At 37.0% G+C, this 24319-nt stretch overlaps 9 protein-coding genes across 12 annotated transcripts; 1 reads left to right on the top strand and 8 right to left on the bottom strand.

Annotated features, from left to right (window-relative positions):
- Positions 1-1481: 1481 nt before the first annotated feature.
- Positions 1482-2684, bottom strand: LOC125214285 (F-box/LRR-repeat protein At3g26922-like). The gene is made up of 2 exons (XM_048115228.1): positions 1812-2684; positions 1482-1733 (listed from the first exon to the last, which is right to left on the bottom strand). The coding sequence occupies exons 1-2, from the start codon at positions 2682-2684 to the stop codon at positions 1482-1484; spliced, it is 1125 nt and encodes a 374-aa protein (XP_047971185.1).
- A 2588-nt stretch (positions 2685-5272) lies between these two features.
- On the bottom strand, positions 5273-6818 carry LOC125211359. Of its 4 annotated transcripts, XM_048111099.1 has the most exons (5): positions 6534-6818; positions 6443-6469; positions 6322-6351; positions 5507-5629; positions 5273-5401 (listed from the first exon to the last, which is right to left on the bottom strand). In XM_048111099.1, the coding sequence occupies exons 1-5, from the start codon at positions 6711-6713 to the stop codon at positions 5369-5371; spliced, it is 393 nt and encodes a 130-aa protein (XP_047967056.1). In that variant the 5' UTR covers positions 6714-6818; the 3' UTR covers positions 5273-5368. The 4 variants fall into 4 exon arrangements, with proteins under 4 accessions (XP_047967056.1, XP_047967057.1, XP_047967060.1 ...); XM_048111100.1 differs by lacking the exon at positions 6322-6351; XM_048111102.1 differs by lacking the exons at positions 5273-5401; positions 5507-5629 and adding an exon at positions 6012-6230.
- An 897-nt stretch (positions 6819-7715) lies between these two features.
- On the bottom strand, positions 7716-8711 carry LOC125214267. Its single transcript, XM_048115210.1, has 2 exons — positions 8019-8711; positions 7716-7967 (listed from the first exon to the last, which is right to left on the bottom strand). The coding sequence occupies exons 1-2, from the start codon at positions 8709-8711 to the stop codon at positions 7716-7718; spliced, it is 945 nt and encodes a 314-aa protein (XP_047971167.1).
- Positions 8712-9795: 1084 nt separating this feature from the next.
- Positions 9796-10677, bottom strand: LOC125211660. Its single transcript, XM_048111552.1, has 4 exons — positions 10399-10677; positions 10308-10334; positions 10188-10217; positions 9796-10092 (listed from the first exon to the last, which is right to left on the bottom strand). The coding sequence occupies exons 1-4, from the start codon at positions 10672-10674 to the stop codon at positions 9979-9981; spliced, it is 447 nt and encodes a 148-aa protein (XP_047967509.1). The 5' UTR covers positions 10675-10677; the 3' UTR covers positions 9796-9978.
- Positions 10678-14677: 4000 nt separating this feature from the next.
- LOC125216598 (COP1-interactive protein 1-like) lies at positions 14678-16907 on the bottom strand. The gene is made up of 2 exons (XM_048118351.1): positions 16717-16907; positions 14678-16620 (listed from the first exon to the last, which is right to left on the bottom strand). Exons 1-2 carry the CDS (start codon positions 16796-16798, stop codon positions 14987-14989), a joined length of 1716 nt encoding a protein of 571 aa, XP_047974308.1. The 5' UTR covers positions 16799-16907; the 3' UTR covers positions 14678-14986.
- A 1443-nt stretch (positions 16908-18350) lies between these two features.
- On the bottom strand, positions 18351-18954 carry LOC125216413. The gene is made up of 2 exons (XM_048118115.1): positions 18845-18954; positions 18351-18748 (listed from the first exon to the last, which is right to left on the bottom strand). Exons 1-2 carry the CDS (start codon positions 18926-18928, stop codon positions 18413-18415), a joined length of 420 nt encoding a protein of 139 aa, XP_047974072.1. The 5' UTR covers positions 18929-18954; the 3' UTR covers positions 18351-18412.
- A 583-nt stretch (positions 18955-19537) lies between these two features.
- LOC125211748 (pentatricopeptide repeat-containing protein At5g47360) lies at positions 19538-21308 on the bottom strand. The gene has a single exon (XM_048111658.1). The coding sequence runs from the start codon at positions 21217-21219 to the stop codon at positions 19804-19806; it is 1416 nt and encodes a 471-aa protein (XP_047967615.1). The 5' UTR covers positions 21220-21308; the 3' UTR covers positions 19538-19803.
- On the top strand, positions 21250-22289 carry LOC125214256 (protein DECREASED SIZE EXCLUSION LIMIT 1-like). The gene is made up of 2 exons (XM_048115191.1): positions 21250-21256; positions 21345-22289. The coding sequence occupies exons 1-2, from the start codon at positions 21250-21252 to the stop codon at positions 22142-22144; spliced, it is 807 nt and encodes a 268-aa protein (XP_047971148.1). The 3' UTR covers positions 22145-22289.
- A 181-nt stretch (positions 22290-22470) lies between these two features.
- On the bottom strand, positions 22471-24123 carry LOC125214254 (COP1-interactive protein 1-like). Its single transcript, XM_048115189.1, has one exon. It carries the CDS (start codon positions 24121-24123, stop codon positions 22471-22473), a length of 1653 nt encoding a protein of 550 aa, XP_047971146.1.
- Between the last annotated feature and the right edge of the window lie 196 nt (positions 24124-24319).

Below are 24319 nucleotides of genomic sequence, written 5' to 3'. Positions count from 1 at the left end.
AAATAGATGTATAGAGGTACTAATAAAGTGGGATAACTTTCCAAAAATGGAATGCACATATTTTTGTTGGATGGACGAAAATAGAAAGAACACGTATTGTTATGGGATGGAGAGAGTATTTCATAATAGTATTTTAAGGTATATACCGAATTTTAACGCAGCTTATCTTGATTTTCTGCATGCATGAATATGGAGGCTTCTTTAATTTTGTGAGTAAATCAAATCAAGTAATCAATTAATCAAATTGATTTTGCCGTAGATATTGGAAGTAAATTTAAATAGTTATAATAAGTGCATACGAAGAACTAATTTCAGCAATTAACATTTATATTTAATTCCCTAAAAATTTAAATTTAATGGTCAGAGAATGCATTTTTAACTTCTTTTTCTGGGTGAGAGAATTACGTTTTGCAAAGTAAAAAATATGCATTTAAAAGAGAGAAAAAGTGGATTTATTCTAGTATATATTACGAAAATTAAGAACATGGATCGTTGGACGCCATTTATTAATAATATATATCCCAAATTATTTAGTAAGAGGGTGATATCAAAAGTTAGGACTTTTTAATTCCAACTTCAATGAATGAAAAAGGTATAATAACTCATTTTTGCTCTTAGATTTACTACATTTTTATCACATGTTGTGTCTCACATTATATATCAAATCTGCTAGAAGTATTTATGTTTTTTTAACTAACTTTAAGATGTTCCCATTCATGATTTATGCCGGAATTTACCAAGAAGGGAAAATCCCATTAAATGCTGGCAATGTGTAATTATAAATCTGATGCACATTATGAGTTGTGAAACACCTAAATATGCCTCATGTTGAGAACCTCAGTATGAATTTTGTCCTTTTCAACTTGAAACATTCTTATCATTCAGGTCAAGGTTTCTCTCGGAGATGTGGAACATGGCCACTTCATTGTCCTAACAGCCGGACATGGCAACTGCACTCTTAATTTGAAAGATGAATTTATGAGAAGGAAGGCGGATAATCATAACCCGAGCTCCTCGAACTTGAGCATCTATAGGCCAACTCTGTCTAGGGGGGTTGTGTTTTTGGGTGGCTTGGTAGTAATTGGTATTTCAATTTTCTACTTCATCTTTCTTAAGTATTTGAAATACCATGGATGAACAAACTTCAAGAAAAAACAGAGCATGCCTTGGAAGAAACGTAAACGAGAAATTTAAACTGCAAACTACTGGATTTATGCTAAATGACCAACTAGAGTGACAGATAGGCAGAAGTGAACCATAATTATGCATTCAACAAGAAGTAAAACTAGATCTAAGTGATTCTAACAACTAACAATTGCGCGAAGCATCCAACAAGCTGAAAAAAAAAACTCAACATCACAAGATTCCACTAAAACTTCCATAATAACGAAAACAGAACGATATCCAAGGCTTCAAAGAACAATATCCAAAGCACACAGCAAAATAACTGAAACAAGTGAAAATAGTTGTAATTCAATGTCTTAATCGCTGTCAGTATAGTTAGAATCTGACCCGCCATACTGTTCATAATAGTCTATGTCGAAAATTTGTTCAACAACAGTCACATTAGGAGGAAACTCCACCTCACTATACAAAGTCCCCGTCAAATAGTTCATTACTCCTTGAAATACTGTGCGAATTCCGTGACGCCCCTCTATCACCTTGAGACATTTCATGTTGGGAAATGGGGGAGGAGGAGTTTGCTCAAAGGGACCACCATTGAATTCAAGAACCTATCATTATCAAACAACCATTACAATAAAGTACATATATGCATACATTAGTACGAGGAGAAAGAGAGAGAAAGGTACCCTGAGAGTGTCCAAAGTCAGTGAAACTATGGTGGCAGTTTCAAATTGGTGAAGCATCTTAACAAAATGAATGTGATGCCGGTAATTGTACCATGGATTAGTAAGATAAATGTCTAAATGGACTTGCTCCAACATGGGGAGATTCACGGTTGCACACTTCCAAGCCCTATCAGACTCGTACCTAAAAGAGGTAAGCAAGGGGGTGTAAATCTCTTTCACTACGCAAGTAGTGGTGATTTCAAGAACTCTAAGCTTTGGTGCCTTTATAACAAGGCCATTCTTAAAAGAACCGATGAGAGTAAGCTTCTCCAGCTCTGGAAGGCCGGAAAAAGGCTCCACTTCGTTGTGATTACCGCGGAAGAAGAATCCAGTTTCAAGATAAAGGGTTTTCAAATTTGGTAAAGATAAGCGACCAGGCACGTAAACCAAATAGGACCGCCGGAGGTCGAGCTCCTGCAGCGTCTTGCATGATATAAACGCTACAGGAAGCGTCAGTGACTGATTGGTGTCGACGCGGATGGATTGAACGTCGTGATTGATGGCGTAGAGCACGCATTCCTCCACAATTTCGTCCAAGAATTCGTAGTCAACTAGACTGAATCTAGGGACGTCGAGTGAGAGGTGGAAGTCGTGGACAGCGGCTGCGGAGTCACGGTGAGAGAGGCAGCGGGAGACCAAGTGAGAGAAGCGGATAGTTAAATCTTTTGAGTCGCAGCTCAAGTGGAAGCGGAGGCTGGGGACGAGACGCCATAGGTGTTTCCATCTATGGGAGAGAATCGTGGTTTTAACGGCTTCAAATGTGTCCATTTTGCCGAGGATGAGTAGAAGAATATCGTCAGGGAGTTGGTTCATCCGATCTCTCTCTTCCTCCATTGTTTAATTAATTTCCTGGAAGAAAGAATGGACTTTAGAAAAATCATTATTTTGTAACAAAAATTTAATAATAATTCACAATCCAAAGTAAAATATGATAAAGACGCATGAACCTTGGGCGGACCGTCGTGGGATGGAGAGGCAGTTTAGGGAAATTATAATTATATAATGGGATTAAAAGAATATATAGTTTCAATTTATATTTTGTGTGGTTGTTACAAATCTCATAATAAATTGATAATATAATTACGAAAATATTTCATTCCATAATTACGGGATTACATAATTAAATTGATATTTATATATGGCAGTTAGTAGATCCCATAAATATCTCAGTCTTTTTAGTATTATTATAATTAATTGATAACATATTTAAGGGATATTTCATTACATAATTACGGGATTACATAATTTATTAATCATTATATATGGAATTTGTTAGATCCCAGATACTCTCTCTCATTATTTTCATATTAGTATTATTCTAATTAATTAATAACATATTTACGTTAATTCTAGGATGAGACATCTAGATGAGCGAGCGCTTATATGAGTGACTGCAATTGTTCAATTGAATTATATGGTGGGGCACTAAATATTTTGTCTCATGGATCCCTCAATATTTAATTTGAATATCGCTTTAAAATATTACTCAAAAGATTACTTGTATAGGAAACCAAACAACACCATCTAAACTAATGTCAAAATATAGCTGAAAAGATGCAGTCAAAAAGGTTGTACGTCGCCGGCATCCCTAACATTTCGGCCATCATCGTATCGGAGGCCACGGCCATACTCCTCCTCTCCTTCCTGTCAACAAAACCACTCAATCAATTTCTCGATTTGACACCAGAATTCGAATCTAGACACTGCAGAACCCAAGTTGATACCACGTGCTCCGGCGGTTCAATCCCCTCAACCAATTCTGCGATCCCGCGTCGATTGCCGGAATCGCAAAACGAATCTTATCCTTCAATTACTCGCACTCGCACTCGCTTATACATACGTGCAACCTACGCTCACGCACATAACAACAGCGCAACGGAAAATCCATGTCAATCTACGCTAACTGACCAACTAGAGTGACAGATAGGCAGAAGTGAACCATAATTATGCATTCAACACAAAGTAAAACTAGATCTAAGTGATTCTAACAACTAACAATCACCACCATTTTCAAAACCATCTTCTTAGACCCTAACTTCTCTTGAAATTCAGTATGATTAACCAATGTCTTTGGCTCGGGAGCAAGAGCCAAACTTGTTTAGTTTAGCACGAGATCCGCAAATGGAGTTGGGGAGATGAAGCACAGCTTCAGCAAAGTCAAGATCTATTCAAAACAAAAGTAAAATTTGTAATCAAACACTACAAAAGCTGAATGAAACTATAGGGAAAGAATCAAGAAGAATCACCTCCTTCAATCCTATCTTCACAGCAATCGACTCAGCCTTCAATGACGGGCGCCTTCTGGCCAAAGTGGTCGTTGAGGACATTGACAATTCTCCCCATAGGCAAACTCAAGAAGCTCAGCAGAATGTCTACAAATTGGCGGTCGGATTCTGCAAAGAGCACCTTCTTTTTTTCCTTGTCAATCATCACTTTTAAAGTGAACTTGAAATCCACACAAGCATCGGACATCCTAATAACATTGGTGGTAAGAAACTAAGAAACAAAGATGAATGGAATTATCATCTTTCTGCACTCTTGTCCTTGCAAATTGTGTTAATTCAACACTAAACTATATTTTGGCTTTGCATTAATTTTGAAACCAAATTCTAGTTTCCTAAGAAAGTCAAAATAAATATCTCTATCAATAGTTTTCAATTCAAAAGCCAAAAAATTTCGATTTAAAATTTTTTTGGATCATATAATAAACTAGGTGATTTTTGTATGCGGAAGCAAGAGTGTTAATGTACAATCACAACTTACTTGACGGCGGAGATCGGGTGGCGGTCTTGACCTTCGTGACGGTGGAACTTCAAAATCAAATTGGAAAGGCAATACAAATTAATTGATATTGGAGATTATGAATTATGATGAGTAATACTTGTGTGCATCTCTTTTTACTAATAGTACACCGTCAATTAATCAGATATATTGAGTGAATAAATATTCTTTTCAAGCGCATCAAATCTAGGTTTTTGCTCGATATATATCAAGATCTTGGATTAGAATGGCTTAATTATGCATGATATACGGAATATATAGGGAAGATATGGACTAAGATTTTTCTCACATTCCTACCGCCAAAATCAGCCTCCTAAATTAATAATATATGACATTTACCCTTTAATGAAGCATTTAGGAAAAGAGATTTCAATTTCCAAATGAAAAGTTTGCGTTTTAGGAAAAAATAAAAAAAAAAAGGAATAAGTGGTCTTTCATTAACATTTTTTACTTCGAGAACATTTCCTAAAACTCTTTAAACCTGATTAACAAGGCCAATGATTGGAAATTACTCGTTTGTCTTTCTGTAAATTAAAGTACAACATACTCAATCAGTTAAATGAAGGCATATTGTAAGCAAAATCACACTCTTTCATGATAATCTTGACAGTCTCAAGTTGCAAAGTATTTGATCATACAATGCCAACAAAAAAAAAACAATATCCTGCTTCATGAAAACTAAGGATGTAATAAAACAAAAACAAAGCTGCAAAAGTAAACAATATTTTGCACTACTTTCAGACTTCTTGCTTCACCCGTTTGTTGGAATTCTGAGTAAGAAGAATATCAGAGAGATGAGAAGTGGATGTTAGAGAGGCTTTCAATATACACAAAGCCTGTATCAATCAAAATGAATAATTCTACAAATTTGTTACCTCTTTGAATCCTGTTTTAATCTCCCCTTTTTCTGTATTTGGTTGTTTGATCGGCACGGAATTGAGCAGAGCATCAGTGAGAACAGACGTGGACGTAAGAGACGCTTTCAGTATGCTTAATGCCTGCAAACAAACATCTAAACTTCATCACTTATTTCTAAACAAATTGTCCGTCGTCATCCTCACAATTTCTAAGTTGATAGAAATATGTGAAATATTGAATTCAAATACAATCACTCCAATGAATTCTCAATCATTTAAATTAAAACAAAGAAAATATGTCCCGTTTTCTTTAGTGTGAATCAATATAAATAACTACGCCTAAATTTAGGAATCCAATATAAATTTGAAGAGTTAAATTTACGTCTTTCAATATGGAGTATCATCAACTTGAGAATAGTTGAGATTAAATAAAAGAAATCCTACATTAGCTCTAACTTCATCAAATGTACTTTGATCAACTTCACAAACTTATACAAAATACATGCTCATCTCATACTACTAAATTGTTGAAATATTAGACCACAACCTTCTAGGAATTAAGACGTACTAACATTAATTAAACAAGAAAACAAGAAAACAAGTTTGAAATCACATAAAGCTAACTATCTTTAGCCAATTTGAAATCTTTCATATGATTTGGTGGTTTCCACTCTCTCTTTGATCTTCGTCTCACAACAATTCCATCTTTCGAATCACCATCTGTCTTCTTAACTTCACTCACCTATTAAAACCATCACATTTGAATAAGTTTCATGATTGAAATGATCATCAATTTTTTTTATTAACTGATACTACTACATTACATAACATACCTTTGCATTATTAGATTTAGCTTCCTCCACCTTATATTTAAAAGCATCATATTTAGTAAGTTACTTGACTGAAATTATCATCAGGACACATGATATATATACATAAAATAACATAACATACCTTTGGGTTAGATTTGGCTTCCTCTACCTATTAAAAGCATCATATTTAGTTAGTTTCTTGATTGAAATGATCATGTGAAGATGCAACATACCTTTGCATTAGACTCGTCTTTGATCTTGTTGTAGAGCCTATCGAGCTCCACCTTTTTGCTCTTCATATTCGCCTCGGCTTCCTCCTTTACGATCTTGAGCTTCTCGAGCTCCACCTGCATTGCTAGCACCTGTTTCTCCAAATCAGAGTTCACGATCTCTTCTCGGGTGGGGCTCGCCATAGCTGCCACGGTGGTGGTGGTGGGATTTGACGCTTTTTTGCTTCTTCCTTTCTTCGTAGGCGCTGCTGCCAGCTCGGAGATTTTAGGGTTTCCTTCTGTGGTAGCCATTGAAGAGACTGTGATGTACGAAATAGTAAGGAAGAGTACTGATTTATAAGAGAACTATTGATATGTTTGTTAGGATTTGATTTGATTTGTGATTTTTTATACGTGGATTTATAATGTTTAGTCACATTTTTAAGATGTATTTCAAATGGTTGTTAGGACTTTGTTTGATAGTTAGGATTTAATTTGATTTATTTTTCCTTAACTCAATTAATATGTGTAGAAAGATATTAAGAGATTAATAAATAAATATAATTATTTTCTTATGTTATTGGTATCATAATTCTAAAGTTCATCACACTACACACAAAACGTTATATTTTTGGAAGAAAATTTAGACAAGCTAAGCATGGAAACTTTTGAGAATGTAGTAGTAGAGCAAAATAAATTACAAAAATAGGCCAAAAATTTAATTGAAAACTAAAAAAATTCCGCCAGCAATTTCGCAATCCAACAATTGCTGCATTAAGGAAACACTAAGCACTTACGCCTTCCATTATATCAACTTGAGATTCAAGAAAAGAAATCCTACATTGCCTCTAACTTCAAATCTACTTTGATCAACTTCACAAACTTTTACAAAATGCATGCTCATCTCATAGGAGTACTAAATTATTGAGTTGAAATATTCTAATTAGGTCAAAATTTGGTTAATTTGCGTTGACGGTTAGTTTTTTGAAGGAATCATACTTCGACGACGTTTTAATATGATTAGGAGTCAATTTTCAAATATAGAATCTTATGGACCAACTTTAATTCGTATTTCGGCTATATGTTTAAGACAAAATAGTATACTATACTCATTCAAATTCACCGAGACAAAGAGAAAATAGTTGATTACAAAATTCAATGTCTTAATCGCTGTCACTATAATAGTTGATTACAAAATTCAATGTCTTAATCGTTGTCACTATAATTAGAATCTGACTCACCATACTCTTCATAATTGTCTATGTCGAAAATTTGCTCAACAACAATCACAGCATGAGGAAACTCCACCTCACAATACAAGGTCCCCATCAAATAGTTCAATACTCCTTCAAATACTTTGCGAATTCCGTGACGCCCCTCTATCACCTTGAGACATTTCATGTTGGGAAATGGGGGAGGAGGAGTTTGCTCAAAGGGACCACCATTGTATTCAAGAACCTATCAATTTCAAACAACTATTACAATATAGTATAGTACATATATACATACATTAGCGAAAGGTACCCTAAGAGTGTCCAAAGTCAATGAAACTGTGGTGGCACTTTCAAATTGGCGAAGCATCTTAACAAAATGAATGTGATGTCGGTAATTGTACCATGGTCTAGATTCATGAATGTCTAAATAGACATGTTCCAACATGGGAAGACTCACATTGGCACACTCCCAAGCCAAATTAGACTCGTATCTCAAAGACGTAAGCAGGGGAGTATAAATCTCTTTCAGTACGGAACGAGAGGTGATTTCAAGAACTCTAAGCTTTGGTGCCTTTATAACAAGGCCATAAGCAAAAGAACCGATCAGAGTAAGCTTCTCCAGCTCTGGAAGGCTGGAAAAAGGCTCCATTTCGTTGTCATTACCTTGGAAGCACAATTCAGTTTTAAGATAAAGGGTTTTCAAATTAGGTAAAGATAAGCGACCGAGTACGGAAACCAAAAACGACTGCCGGAGGTCGAGCTCCCGCAGCGTCTTGCAGGATATAAACGCTACAGGAAGCGTTAGTGAGCGATTGGTGTGGACGCGGACGGATTGAACGTCGTGATTGATGGCGTAGAGCACGCATTCCTCCACAATTTCGTCCAAGAATTCGTCGTCAACATTACAGTAACTAGGGACGTCGATTGAGAGGTGGAAGTCGTGGACAGCGGCTGCGGAGTCACGGTTAGAGAGGCAGCGGGAGACCATGTGAGAGAAGCGGATAGATAAATCATCTAAGTCGCAGAAGCGGTAGCCGATGCAGCTCAAGTGGAAGCGGAGGCTGGGGACGAGACGCTATAGGTTTTTCCATCTATGGGAGAGAATCGTGGTTTTAATGGCTTCAAATGTGTCCATTTTGCCGAGGATGAGTAGAAAAATATCGTCAGGGAGTTGGCTCATCCGGTCTCTCTCTTCCTCCATTGTTTAATTAATTTCCTGGAAGAAAGAATCAACTTTAGAAAAATAATTATTTCGATTGATTGATTTGTCACAAAAATTTAATAATAATCCACAATCCAAAGTAAAATATGAGAAAGATGCATGAACCTTAGGCGGACCGTCGTGGGATGGAGAGGCGGCGGCGCGGTTTGAACGGTCTAAAGATGGAGAGGCAGTTTAGGGAAATTATAAATTATATAACGGGATTAAAAGAATAGTTATGTCAATTTATATTTTGTTTGGTTGTTATATTTCATTCCATAATTACGGGAATATTGCATTCCATAATTACGGGATTACATAACTATATATGGCAGTTATTAGATCCCATAAATATCTCATTCTTTTTAGTATTATTATAATTAATTGATAACATATTTACGTTAATTAGGATGAGACATAATTTTTTTTTTTCCAATCTGAAAGTCTTCTCCAACATCGATATCACAATCAACAAAAATAAAAAAATAAAATAAAAAAAATAAAAAACTGCACAATTCTCCGTTGCTTTTTCTCCAGATTGAAATCTACATCATACCATTGTATATTGCCGCATCTGTAATTTCTAATATAGTATATATGTTCCTCACTTATTTCTAAACAAATTATCGTCGTCATCCTCACAATTTCTAAGTCTATAGAAATTTGTGAAATATTGAATTCAAATTCAGTCACTCCAATGAATTCTCAATCATCTAAATTAAAACAAAGAAAATATGCCCCCGTTTTCTTTATTGTGAATCAATATAAATATCTATATACGCCTAAATTTAGGAATCCAATATAAATTTGGAGAGTTAAATTTACGTCTTTCAATATGGAGTATCAACTTGAGATTAAAGAAAACAAATCCTACATTACCTCTTACTTCATCAAATATACTTTGATCAACTTCACAAACTTATACAAAATGCATGCTCATCTCGTACTACTAAATTGTTGAAATATTAGACCACAACTTTCTAGGAAATAATACGTACTAACATTAATTAAACAAGAAAACAAATATGAAATCACATAAAGCTTATAACTATCTTTAGCCAAGTTTGAAATCTTTCAAATGACTTGGTGCTTTCCGCTCTCTCTTCGATCTTCGTCCCACAACAATTCCATCTTTCAAATCACCATCTGTCTTCTTAACTTCCTTCACCTATTGAAACCATCACATTTGAATAAGTTTCATGATTGAAATGTTCATCAATTTTTTTTTATTAACTGATACTCCTATTACATTACATAACATACCTTTGCATTATTAGATTTAGCTTCCTCCACCTATATTTAAAAGCATCATATATAGTAAGTTACTTGACTGAAATGATCATCAGGACATATGATATATATACATAAAATAACATAACATACCTTTGGGTTAGATTTGGCTTCCTCTACCTATTAAAAGCATCATATTTAGTTAGTTTCTTGATTGAAATGATCATGTGAAGATGCAACATACCTTTGCATTAGACTCGTCTTTGATCTTGTTGTACAGCCTATCGAGCTCCTCCTCTTTGCTCTTCATATTCGCCTCGGCTTCCTCCTTTACGATCTTGAGCTTCTCGAGCTTCTCCTGCATTGCTTGCACCTGTTTCTCCAAATCAGAGTTCGCGATCTCTTTGCTTGCCATAGCTGCCGCGGTGGTGGTGGGATTTGACGCTTTTTTGCTTCTTCCTTTCTTCGTAGGCGCTGCTGCCGGCTCGGAGATTTTAGGGTTTTCTTCAGTGGTAGCCATTGAAGAGACTGTGATGGATGAATTAGTAAGGAAGAGTACTGATTTATAAGAGAACTATTGATATGTTTGTTAGGATTTGATTTGATTTGAGATTTTTTATGCATGGATTTATAATGTTTAGTCACATTTTCATGATGTATTTCAAATGGTTGTTAGGATTTTGTTTGATAGTTAGGATTCAATTTGATTTATTTCTTTTAGTGTATATAGCATTTTCCGTAAACTCAATGAATATGTGTAGAAAGATATTTAGAGATTAAGCATGGAAAATTTAGGCAAGCTAAGCATGGAAAATTTAGAGAAAGTAGTAGTAGAGCAAAATAAACTACAAAAATAGGCCAAAATTTTAATTGAAAACTAAAAAAATATTTTTGAGCCTCCAATATATCAACTTGTGATTCAAGAAAAAGAAAATGTATATTGCCTCTAACTTCACTTTCTTCAGCATCCTACCACCGTTTATTGTGATGAATAAGCCTCTATTAAAAGGGTAATAGTAGTACATATGTATTTGGTATTCCAATTAATCATTATATATGCATGTACCCACCAAACCTAATTACTATTTACTATATACATATCGCCGTCCCGGCCCTTCGAATTTAAATTTTTGGATTTTGATTCCTCAGCCCAAAACTTTTAATCTTTTTTCCCTAATTTGAAGATTCTAAAAGATGGAAAAAAGATAATTTGAGGATTTTATAAGGTATGAAAAAAGAAGATACCATAAAAATATTGTCGCTCTATCATTTATTTATTTATGCCGAATTCTCTTCGCAATATTTTCATGGTGGCTATTTTTTTCTCCATATTTCATCTCTGCCGATTTCTCTTCACCGTATCACACTCACACCCCTTTAAATCTTTCAATTTCGTGGTAATCGTAATTAACAGGTAAGATTCTTGTTTTCTTGATCCACATCAACAAATTTATGATTTGTTTATTTTATGTTATTTTTTCTTCAACCAATTTAGCCCAAGAATTTGTGGTTACCTGATGAAATTGTGCAATAGTGAATCCATGTGCTGGATTGAACGAAAGTTGGATTTAGTCAGAAATAAGGTTTATGAGGATCAACCTTTTTTATTTGTTTTTAGAACATAGTAACCCTAAACCCTAGTTATATATAATCAATAAATCATTGTGATTGTCAACGTGCATGATTGTATAAATCTAAAAATCAAATTTCAATAATTCATGTCTTTGTAATAAAAAATAATGAATAATTCTCAAATGATATTTTCAAAGTTCACGGACCTAAAATGATAATTTGACAAAATTCGTGGACCAAAAGTTTGTTTTTCTTCCAGGAAATTAATTGAATTGAATGGAGGGAGATGGAATGAGCCAACTCCCTGACGATATTCTTCTACTCATCCTCGATAAAATCGACATATCTGAAGCCACAGCCGCGGTGCACAACTTCCACCTCTCATTCGACGACAGCGTGATCAGATTCTTCAGTGTTGACAGGGAATTCGTGGAGGAAAGCGTGCTCTACGCCATCAATCACGGCATTCAATCCCTCCGCCTCCACGCCCCCACCAAACTCACACTCAGGCTTCCGGAAGCGCTTATCTCCTGCAAGACGCTGCGGGAGCTCGAGCTCAGGAATATGCGAATCCCGATTAAAGTAGGTGGACGCTTATCTTTACCAAATTTGAAAACCCTTCTTCTTCAGACCTCCTCTTTGGTCTTCGATGATGATGACGTCCGCATGGAGCCCTTCTCCGGCCTCCCCGAGCTGGAGAACCTTACTCTGGACTCCACTTCTCTTGATTGGATTGTCTTCAAGACTCCAAAGCTTAGGGTTCTTGAAATCACCAATGTCTTTCTGGTCAAGGAGATTTATGCTCCCTTGCTTACCTCGTTTAGATACGATTGTCATAGGGCTTGGGAGTGTGCAGAGGTGGATCTCCCGATGTTGGAACAAGTCCATTTAGACATTGACGAGGTTGATTACCGTTTCAATAAGATTCATAAAAACTTTGTCAGGATGCTTCACCAATTTGGGAATGCCACCGCTGTTTCATTGACTTTGGTCACGCTCAAGGTACCTTTCTATATCTCTATTCTCTCCACATATATACTATATTGTACTAATGCTTGTTTTGTAACTTAATTACAGGTTCTTGAACGCAATGGTGGTCCCTTTGACCAAACTCTTCCTCCTCCATTTCCCAACATGAAATTTCTCAAGGTTATTGGAGGGATTATTGGAGTAATTCCCCTAACCCGCACACACACAGTGTTTCAGGGAGTAATGGACTATTTGACGAAGACTTTGTGTTGTGAGGTGGAGTTTTCTCCTAATGTGTTTGTTCTTGAACAGATTTCCGACTCTGACAAAGATGACTGCGACTCTGACTCTGACTCTGACGACGGCCTTTATGATTTTGATGTATAATCAAACTATTTTCACTTTTGTCTCGAAAATATTTGTCACTAATTTTTCATCTCCTACTTGTTTTATCATCTCTATCTTCCATGCTTACATGTGATGAATTTTAGAACACAATTTTGGCTATTTTGACAACGATCATTATGTGATGGAGAGGTGGCACGGTTGAACGACACTGAAGATGGAGAGGCAATCCGAAACTTTAGGAAAAAAAAGCTTCATATCATAGTTGCTTTGCACAGAAAAGTCACTACAATTAATATGCCTAATTTCTTGGTTGCTTTTTGCCAAAACAGAAGTTCTCAAAGAACAAGAGGCCAATACCTCAAAAAAAAAATCCAACTTTTTAGCCTTTGCAGGAGATATAGTGATGTCTTTACAAGAAAAGCAAATAAGAAGACTAAAATAACTATATATACTTCAAGCATTGCATAGTCATAAGCAAAAAAACATGAAATGTGGCACCAAATCAACATCACAGCTTCTTTATTCGAAACATATATCTTCGAGAGTATGCATAGAAGAGACTGGAACTGGTTGTCTTGATATTGAATCACCAGTGAAAGCCCAAGTTTTATTCCTCATCCAGTCCCGGGGTAGAGATAATCCCGGTCGGGCTGCCCATTTTTCATACTGTTCTGGTCTTCTGTGATTATGTTGCAACTCCTATTTGTCTAAAAAAGGACCTGCCTTATTAGCAACCCAACCCCCATGAAAAAGATTGATTTTTTCTTCACTACCTATGGACTCTGTCCCAACCTCTGCACTTTTTCATAGTATTTACTAATACAAAGTACAAAGATACTAACTTTGATATCAATAGAAGTGATAACTGAGCCTTTGGCAACAAAATGCAATCTATTGACTAACACTTGGACAGATACAAACAACATCAAGCCTTGAGAAATAAGAGAAAGATGTGGCCTTTTTGGTAGGAATGTGATCTGTATTTTCTTGAGAATCAGAAGAAATTTTGTTTTCAAGAAATAGGAGCCTGAAACAGCAGAGGATCTATTGTGAATAAGCCAAAAGGCAAGACCCACTAAAAGAGCTGAAATGGTCAATTTGAAAAGGAAGTAATTGGTCTTGTGAGGAGACTTCCAACATAGTTTCTTCACCATTTGGAAAGTTACTAGAGGAATCTCATCATTTATTGCGAGTTAGTTTAGGTTTATATGGAGTAATAGTTGAAGAAAGAGAATATATTTACATCCCTCAGTTTTGAATCAAATTCTGTCAGAAACAGAATTTAATTTTTTTTGCTATAATTCTTCTGTTGTGAATAATAGTTACTACTATTTTTTCAGTTTTTGCTCTAATCTCACTATTTTGTAATTACGTTTACTTGTCTTGATGAATAGTCGCATGTTAGAAACAATTAGTAGTAAATTTTCAAACGAGTCAAAAATATCACTAAATCTCAACTCTATTCATCTTCCTTATTAGTCAACGCTATTAAAATGCTTATATATACGCAATCATGGAGAATTATTAATGAATTCTATATTATCTCCAAATAAAAAATAAAGAAAATGATGGTTTAAAAAAAGGATTAAAAAAAAGTAAAGAAAATGATGGTTTCAACTTATAAAGAGATATAATGAAAAAGAAAAGAAAGAACATCCTCAATAAGTTGCATCCAAGACAGAAATATATTGCTACACAAAATTCCACTAGCAATTTCACAATCAAACAATTGCTGCATTAAGGAAACACTAAGCACTTACCAAACTAACTAAAAGTAGTACCATAATGTTTTCCTATACACCATGTACTTGTAATAAACAACACAATGCATCATCCAAACAATCAAATCTTTGCAGAAAATAAGCATTTACCAGAAAATCAGAAACAGATAAAAAAGAAGAAAACTTACAAACAAATCACACCAACATTCTTTGGAACAAATATCAAGCAGCAATCTGCCTTGTTCCACCCCTCTTCTTCAAGATCATGTCTTTGAGATCTTCGTACCGACCATGGTGAAAATCGATCCAAATGCACAACTGTCTTATGGCCTCTCTCTTCTCCTCACTCAGTCTCAACATACCACTATCCTTCTCATTCATCTTCCTCTCCAACTCTCCCACCTTCTCGTCCCTCTCTTCTATCATCGTCTTCATCTCCTTCGCCTTCTCCTCGTGCTGCCTCGCCATCTCAGTTAGGCGTTTCCTCTCCCCCTCGTTATTCAGCAGTATCATCTCCACCTCCTTAACTCTCTCCGTCAACACCTGCACTTGCTGAACTAAACTCCCAATCTCCTTCTTCATCTCATCCTTTTCAGCATTGCTCCCAATAATCAAGTTCAGCACAGCTTTGAGCTCATTCCCGATTTCAAAAACCCGCGACTCCAAGTGGCTGCAGTCCTCCTCAAACTTCACACAGAATGTGTCAATCCCATTCAAGGTCTCATTCGTCTTCTCAGAGATTTCTGCAAACAAATTCAGTCGAGCTTCGTTGTAGATAGAAACTAGCCCGGATAATGAAGCAATCCTCTCTTCGAGCAACTTCTGCTCTTCCATCAACTTCTCAACTCTGTTCTGCTGGGCCTCCTCCTGCTCGCTCAGCACCTGCTCCGTGATCCGGAGCTTCTGATCCGACAGCCGCTGCTTAACCTCGGTGGCTCTCATATTCTCTAACAGAGAACTAAGCTCATCCTCCTTGATCTCTAGCTCGGATTTTAGGTCTTCTATGGTTTCTTCGAGCTGATCGATGTCCTGATTCTTCGCAGCCATGCTTTCACGGAACTGATCAGAGATCTCCTCTGTTTTCTTCTCTGATTTGATGAGTTTCTCATGGCAATCCCTAAACCGGACTTCCAATTGCTTGTTTTCCTCTCTCAACCTCAGGACTTCATCTCTCTGTTCTTCCATTTCTCTCTCATGCTCCACAATCCTATGCCCCAATTCAGTGTTCCGATTCTCAGCCAGAGATAATTCCTCTTTCAATTTCTCCATCTGAACTAAGATCTCCGAAATTTCTTCACGCTGTTTCTCAATAACCCTATCCGATTCACTTTTCTGATCACTCAGATGCCCTAATTGCTCCCGGAGATCGTTCACATCTGCAGTCAATGCCACAATCCGCGCATATGACTCACTCTCACTTTCCTCAAACACCTTCCGCACATCGGAAATCTCACTCTCCTTCTCCTTCAACATTTTCTCCATCTCAGAATTCCTCAATTGCAGCTGCGCATTTTCGGCGTTTAACCTCTCTACGGCGCTATGACATTCCTGATGCAACGATTCCTTCTCATCCACGGCGGATGAGTTCTCCTCCACATCGACTTCAATCTCGCCGTTTGTTCCCGCCGCCGAATCATCGGAATCCGACGAATCCGAGCTCGGCGAGGAGCTGTCTTTCCCCCTCTTTCTCCGACGAAACTTATCCCTCAACTCTCCAGTCAGATTATCATAACGAGCGTAGAGCGAGTCGTACTGCTTCTGGAAATCCTTAATCAAATCTGCCACCTCCTCCTTCCTTTCATCACCAACTTTGTCATTCAGAAAATTGAAGATTTTCTGCACATTTCCATCAATTTCTGCAGTTTGCCACAGGAAAAAAGAGCAATCAAAGTCATAATCATAGAAGATCTGAAAAGGTAAAAAGAAGCAATTAATTAGTAGATTTTCGGTACCTGTTTTGACTCCTTTGAGCTGATCGTTGCTAGTGGGATCGATGAAGGATTTAAACGACTTGCGCCAGCGCTGCCTCGGCATTTCTCAGTTGAATTCTCTGCAAATTTTCTAGGTTTAGTGATTGAATTACAGTTTTGTGAAGAAGAAAGCAGTTGTAACATTTGGTTTTGTTGACTTTGAAAATATCGATGTTGTTAATTTTACATAAATAAATTGGGAAAATCTAATTATGAAACATCTGGATCTAATTCATTATAAATTCAAATTCAAATATTATTGACTTCTGTTTAAGAAATCCTTGTTTGTCTTCTTTGGTAGTACTATTAAGTTACAATTTATATTTAATTTTGTTTGCGTATTTTATAAACATTATTGTTTAAACTTGCTAAAAAATAATGCATAATAATTAAAATCTGATTATTATACTATATCTCATATGGAACATAATTTATTGACTATTCACTTTGATGATTGATGGCATATTTTCGTTACTAGATGCATTTAATTGATCTTACACTTTATAGTACTCCCTCCGTCCCATAAATGTTGAGACAAAACTTTTGGGCACGGAGATTAAGAATTTATATTAAATAAATAGGAGAAATGAAAAAAGTAAAAATGATAAGAGAGAGTAAAGTAAACGATGGAATAAAGTAAGAGTGATTAGATGTTTTGTCTTTAGTTAAAAAAGGAAATGACTCAACTTTGTTGGACTAAAAAGGAATACGACTCAACTTTTATGGGATGGAGGGAGTATTCCATACTCATAATATTTTCATTTTAATTAAATATTTGACTACATGATCTTTTTGTTTATAGATGTGCAATCGCAAAGTAGTAAAAAATTTGAATTAAATATTGGATAATTATTTTTAACATCTTATAAATTTTAATTACAAAAATTATAAATTTAAAATAAACATTTTAAAACATTTAACTGCGTTTTAAAATTCAAATATTTATGATTCTCAAAACTTGAAACTAAAGCCTTGAGCCATTTTATTGGGCCGGCCACATCAAATTTTGGGCTATCGAATCGAATTGAAATTCATTTAAGTTTGAACATTAATAGTTGTATAAATTTATATAGGGTGCTCAATTGTTACTTGCAAATTAATTCACACCTTACTCCCCCTCCACTGTCACATTGGTAGAACGACACGAAATTCACACGAAATTCACACGAAATTTTATTAGGTGCGTTAAATAAAAAAGAGATTTTATTAGGTGCGTTAAATGAAAAGAGATTTTATACTTTTTATATTTATATAAGAAGAATATTACGAAATTTTAAGAGATTTTATTAGGTGCGTTAAATGAAAAAGAGATTTTATTAGGTGCGTTAAATGAAAAGAGATTTTATACTTTTTATATTTATATAAGAAGAATATTTTTCAAAAAAAGATACCACATTCGTAGAACGACATGAAATTTTAGAAGATTTATTTGATGCATTAAATAAAAAGAAAAAATATACTTTTTACATTCCTATGAGAAAGAATATTTTTCAAAAAGAAAAATATGACATCTTCTATAGAAAAAAAAAAAAAAAAATCTTTTATAGGACGGAAAAAAAAAAAAAAAATCTTTTATAGGACGGAGGGATTACAAAATTTACTAATTAAAACATAAATTTACTAAAAACATGCAACCTTTTCATTAAGCAAAACAAATAGTGGTTACAAAGACAACAATTCACCGGCGATCGTTGAGATCATATCCATCCCCCCGTCGCCGGAGTTCCTCCACAAATTTATCCGAGCTCCTCTTCTCGGTCCGTGCACCGCTGTCGTCGTCATCCAACGAGTCTCTCACATTCTCGGCCGCGTCCACCATTCCGTCCACCGTCTTCTTCGCCATTTTCCCTATCTCGACCCCCGCCTCGAGCGCTCCCGCCACCACCCCCTTGGCCGTCTCCGCCGTCGTCTCCGTCTGATCTTCGTACGGATTGTTGGTGGTTCCTTTCACTTCATGTCGATTATTGTAGCTTTTGGTAAAGTCTTCTTGTGTTGAAGGATTAGTGCTAGTGCCCTTAAATTAAATCAACACATAGTAACAAATAATTATTGACATTTGATGTGTAAATAAATTGAAATTGATAAATTGGTGAATTAAGAGAAATTGTACCTGATATTTGTGGGATATGGAGCTGTAATTTAAGCGGATTAAGGAATTGGCTTGGTGGAAAATAGCTCTTCTACATTGTAACATTGTGTTCTGATTATGTGAGGTGAATAGTGAAGACATTATTCTAAATCTATTTATAGGCAAATGGAATCACCGACTGTAATTGAACATATTGGCTTTTGAAAGACACGTGTATTTCCAAGCTATGCTTTACTCGACACCTCACCTTATATTAAATAGTAATTGGATAAATAATGTAAGTGTAAATATTTGAGATTGAAATTATGAAATAGCACCATTCACCCTTCCGTTGGGAGACAGCATGATTTATACTCCTTCCATCCCAATAAATATAAAATATTTGGTTTCCGAAACAGGATTTTATGCAAGTGTTATTTTGTGAATTAATGAAGAGAGAGTAAAGTAAGAAAGAGGGAAAAGTAGAGAGAGTAGTGTTTTCAATTTAAGAAACGTTTCATTTTTAGTGGGACAACCTAAAAAAGAAAACGTTGCGTTTGTAATGGAACGGACGAGTATATAGGATAAGTTAAGTCGAAAATTTTGTGAAGTTTTGATCGATTACTATAATTATAATAGTATTACTCTAATAATATAATGAAAATTATTCGCAAGTGTTCCATATTGATTTATTTTATGAAATTGTGTAATTTTATGTAACATTTTACATAAAAGATTAAATTTTTGATTGATGCCATACATATATGTATTACCAATGAGGTAAATGATATCGTTTATTCAGACAAAAACGAGGTCATTTGATTAAAATCAACAATAATATACTACTCCTATTACATGTAAAAGATCAATCTATGATGTGCTTCACATGATTCTAACAACGCAAAATTCCATAGATACTGCATACTATACTAATCAGTCAGTTGCTTCCAAACAAGATTCAACAGCAATTGATCAAACAAAACTCACCTCAACACTACAAACTAATTCAAGAAACTCCTAAAATTAGCTAAATGTTCATACTGAGAAGGCTCTAACTGAACCCTTCTCTCCACCATGACATTAACCAGGCTCCCAGCTTCTGCAAGATGATTCTCTTGACAAAGGCAAGCCAGAAGGCTCGAGTAAACATCACGATCGATCGACACCAAAGATCCCAGCTTTTCGACTTCCTGAAACAAGAAGTATCCATCAAGCACCCTCCCTTCCAACACAACTCCTCTTATGATGCTACTTGCTGCCAAACCACTAGGCTTCAGCCCACGAGCCAGCATCGTCCTAAACACCTCCTCCGACTCCCCATGTCTCCCTGCTCGGAACAGAGACAGCACAAGCACGTTATAAAGCTCATCCGTCCGAACCCCATCTCCTCCAAACGTATCAACCACCTTCCGAGCCTCCTCTACTTTCCCCTCTCTGACAAGTCCATCAATCAGAGTAACAAATGTCACCCTATTCGGTTTCATCTCTGAATCATACATCCGATCCAAGATGCTCCGCGCCTCACTAGCCATTCCTTTATCGATAAACCCCTTTATCATGGTGGTATAAGTCACCACATTCGGCCTACCCTCGTCCTTCTCCTTCCCCTCCACTCTCTCCATTCCATCCAAGAACTCCAATGCCAGCTTCAAGCTCCCGTGCATACAAATTCCATCGAGTATGGTCGAATAGATCACAGAATTCGGCACACATCCATGCCCCTTCATTGCCTTAACCAATCCAAGAGCAGCCTCCAAATCTCCACCATCACAAAGACCCTTAATCACAGAGCAATAGGTGACCATATCAGGAGTCAGATCACATAAAGGCATTTCTTTTAACAATCTCATCGACTCAACTAATCGACCTTTTGCAACAAGAAGCCTAATTACAACATTATACGACACCGTATCAGGCATACACCCAAGCTCCTTCATTTCCCCCAAAACCCACAATCCCATCTCCGCACACCGAGCCTCTTTACACAAATTCAAGAGCACCTTAAACATCTTAACACTGACAGCAAAACCCTCATCCCTATACTCATCCACGACATCAGCAATGATTCGAGGGTTTTTCTCAAGATTCAGCAGCTTACAAGCTTTGCTATACATGTACGAAGTGTGTCTGTGTGTGGGGTGAAAAGCAGCCCAAACGAAGAATCGGACGCCCAATTTGGGCTTTTCAATAGCACACTGTTCCAACACTTGCGCTATGCATTGAGAATCGAGATTGGATTTCACCGCGTCTAGGTTTTTCTCGACATGGGATTGATGTTTCTGCAAATGGGTCAGGAAATCTTGGGCTGGAATGGATGAATATTTGCTGAAAAAGAGGAATCTTTTGAGTGGGAAATCAGGGGCTCTGGGTGCAATTAGAGAGGCCGAGCGTCGAATGAATGGAATTGAAATCGGCATAATCTTTCAAAATATGGCCGAGATCGAGGAATGAATCGTCGATTGAAGCCCTCCCTTCAATTGATGTTTTAGTAAAGACAACGTTTTTATCATCGCTCTTTGTTTTAATCTTTACGCAATTTAAGATTTGACAATACAGTTAAAAGATAATAGTTCCCACCGGCTAGCTAATACGAATTCGTATCACTTCTGCAAGCTCTCTGTATTGAACAATCCCCATGCCGAAATTATACCTACTGAAAAAGTATCCAAGAATCACCAGGAAACTGAGGTTGGCTCGGAGACTGGAGGGCGTAATTATGTTGCCACAGCTGGGGAAGACTTGTCTGTAGTTGAGATTTGGGACGTTAACACTGCTGAAAAGCTTGTGAAGCTGCCTCCGAGCTCAGTGGATCGCTCTGCAAAGTCGAGAGGAATGTGCATGGCTGTTGGAGCCTTTTTGCCATCTGAGTCGGATGCTTATGCACATGTTGTTGCTGGGTTTGAGGATGGATCAATGGTGTTATGGGATTTGAGAAATCCTTCCTTGCCGGTGACTAGTGTGAAATTTCACTCAGAGGCAGTTCTAAGCTTGTCTATTGACAGTTCATGTGGAGGAGGGGTTTCCGGATCTGCTGATGAGAAAATTGTGACATTTAGCTTGAATCCTTCAATGGGATCGTGTTTGGTCAAGAAAGAAGTTATTTTGGAGAGACCCGGTATAGCAGGGACCTCTATAAGGCCAGATGGTAAGATTTTCGCAACTGCTGGATGGGATCACAGGGTGAGGATACATGACTATCGGAAAGGGAATGCGTTGGCTATACTGAAATACCATCACGCAATTTGCAACGCTGTCAAATTCTCAGCTAATAGTAAACTGATGGCTTCATCTTCAGAAGATGCCACTATAGCGTTATGGGAGCTTTATCCTCCTAGAAATTGACATGTAATGTATAATTTGTTGCAAGTTTAGAACTTACGCGAAACAAAGGGTACATTTATCAGATTGTGCTGTGTTTTGTTGTTCTATGTTCTATTACTCTATTTTCTTAACCATTTGAAATAGTATGTTTGGATTGCTGAGAGTATCTTTTGAATGCTTAATATCCTTCGGCTTCTGTTGTTTACTTAGGCGCGATCGAAACTGTGTTCTGCTGTTCTGGTGCTAATTTTAATTCAGCAAAAACTTCGAGATGCATGGTAACTGTATGTTGCTGTTTAGATGAATGATGTTTGATGGTTCCATATGGTTACCGAGTTACAAAATTCTTACAATGCAGCCAAGATGTTATCATGCCTCCTGTATTCAGACAACAAATCCTTGTAGAAATCCGATCGGCCTTTGTGATAGTCTATCCATATACATAGTTGCCGTATAGCCTCCCTCTTCTCCTCTGTAAGTATTTGCATTTCATCCTCTCTTTCTTCTATAATTTTCTCTAACTTTGTCACCGTATCTTCTAACTTGCAGACCTTCTCTCGGGATGCCAATATCTCGGTTTCCTTGTCATCAAGCTGAGCTAGCAAGCATTCTAAATCGTCTTTCAAGTGTGACATAGATTTGTTCTTCGTTGCTGCCCACTGTTTCACAGAGTTGATCCCACGCGAGGCTTTCAACATCCTATTCTGGAGTTTGGCAGTGCATTCCTTGAATTTCAAGGTCTTTGAGTCTATCATTGTGAGTAATTCGTTTGCTGTAACCGTCAAGTCCTTCACATTCTTTAGTTCAGTAGACGTTCTGGCTGTCATCTCTTTGAGTTCCCTGTTATCATTCTCATACGAGTCCCTTGTCTTTCGGTACCACTCCTTGTTTTCAGTTTGTAGCTGTTCTGCAACCCTTATCCTACGGCTCAGGATCCTGTATTGGTCTTCAAACTGTTTCCGGAAAACTACAGCCATTTCTTCTATTTTTCTTTCCACGTTATGGAAGTTCGATTTGGCCATTTTCTCCAACTGGGATTTGTTTCGCTCTTTCTCCTTGTCCAGTTCGCGCTGCAGTAGTTTCTTGTCATTCTTCAAGGCTTCAAACTCCACCTGCAAATGGATTATCTCATTTTCTGACGTCTCCAGCTTGCTCGTGACACTTTCAACCTCTTCTTCCAAGTATTTCAACTTCTGTTGTCCAGTTGATAGTTCATTTTCCCTCGTAGCAATAGTTCTATGCAGTTCCGACACTCTTTCTTCTAGCTTCTCTCTCTCTAACCTCGATTGAGACACTTCGTGGTTTATTTGCTCTTCCAAGTTGCTCTTGGTGATGCTTAAAGAATCTATCTCTGACTCCAAATCATGTACCTTAACTTGCAGGCTTTCCTTCTCCCGCGCTGTTAGCTGCTCACTCAAACACAGCTCATTTCTTAGGGCGTCTATCTGAAGCAGGTAATGTGATATTTCTTCTGATTTCTTTTCAATTTCCAGCACCATTTCTTCCTTGTCGCTATATACAGTCTCTAGATGTTCCTGCAGCGAACTGACTCGTTCCTTTAGGCCCTCGACTTCAGATGACCAGTGTTTAGTTTCATCCAACAGCCCTTCTTGCAGTTCACTTTTCTGATGCTTCAAACTGCTCAATTCGAGCTGCATTCCTTCAGCCTGAGTTTCGAGCTCCGTGATTCTCGTCTTGTAGAGCTGCTTATTATCCTCGAATTGCTTCCTGAAGGAGCTAAAAAGGTCCTCTTGCTCTCTGCTCTCAGCTTCCATTTCCATTATCTGAGCTTCTAGTGCAGAAATGGCGTCCTGTGCTTGCACAGCTTCGTTGGACCTCCACTCCACTTGCTCTTCCAGTCGTCTCCTGTGTGCGCGGAGGGTAGAAACCTCGATCCTCAACACAGCAAGCTGTGCCTCCAGATCTCTTATCCCAGCCTTGTCCCTTTGATTCTCGAGGTCCCTCAGATAGTCGAAAGGCGACCCTGGTTCGCTGTTCATTACTTTAGTCACCTCACTCGAACAAGTCAAAGTATCTTCTACGTCAGAGGTTTCAAATTCTTCATCATTTCCACTCTTCCAATAATTTGATTCTGCATCCGAGTCGGGAACAGGAGAAGAGTCTTCAACACTTTTCTTAACCCTTTCCCTCAAATTCTCATACAGAATGTAGAGTTTTTCATACTGATTGTGGAAA

This window comes from Salvia hispanica, chromosome 3 (assembly GCF_023119035.1).
Source record: "Salvia hispanica cultivar TCC Black 2014 chromosome 3, UniMelb_Shisp_WGS_1.0, whole genome shotgun sequence".
Taxonomy (NCBI): domain Eukaryota; kingdom Viridiplantae; phylum Streptophyta; class Magnoliopsida; order Lamiales; family Lamiaceae; genus Salvia; species Salvia hispanica.
Note: the sequence above shows the minus strand (reverse complement) of the source record. Positions and strands in the feature narration are given on the sequence as shown.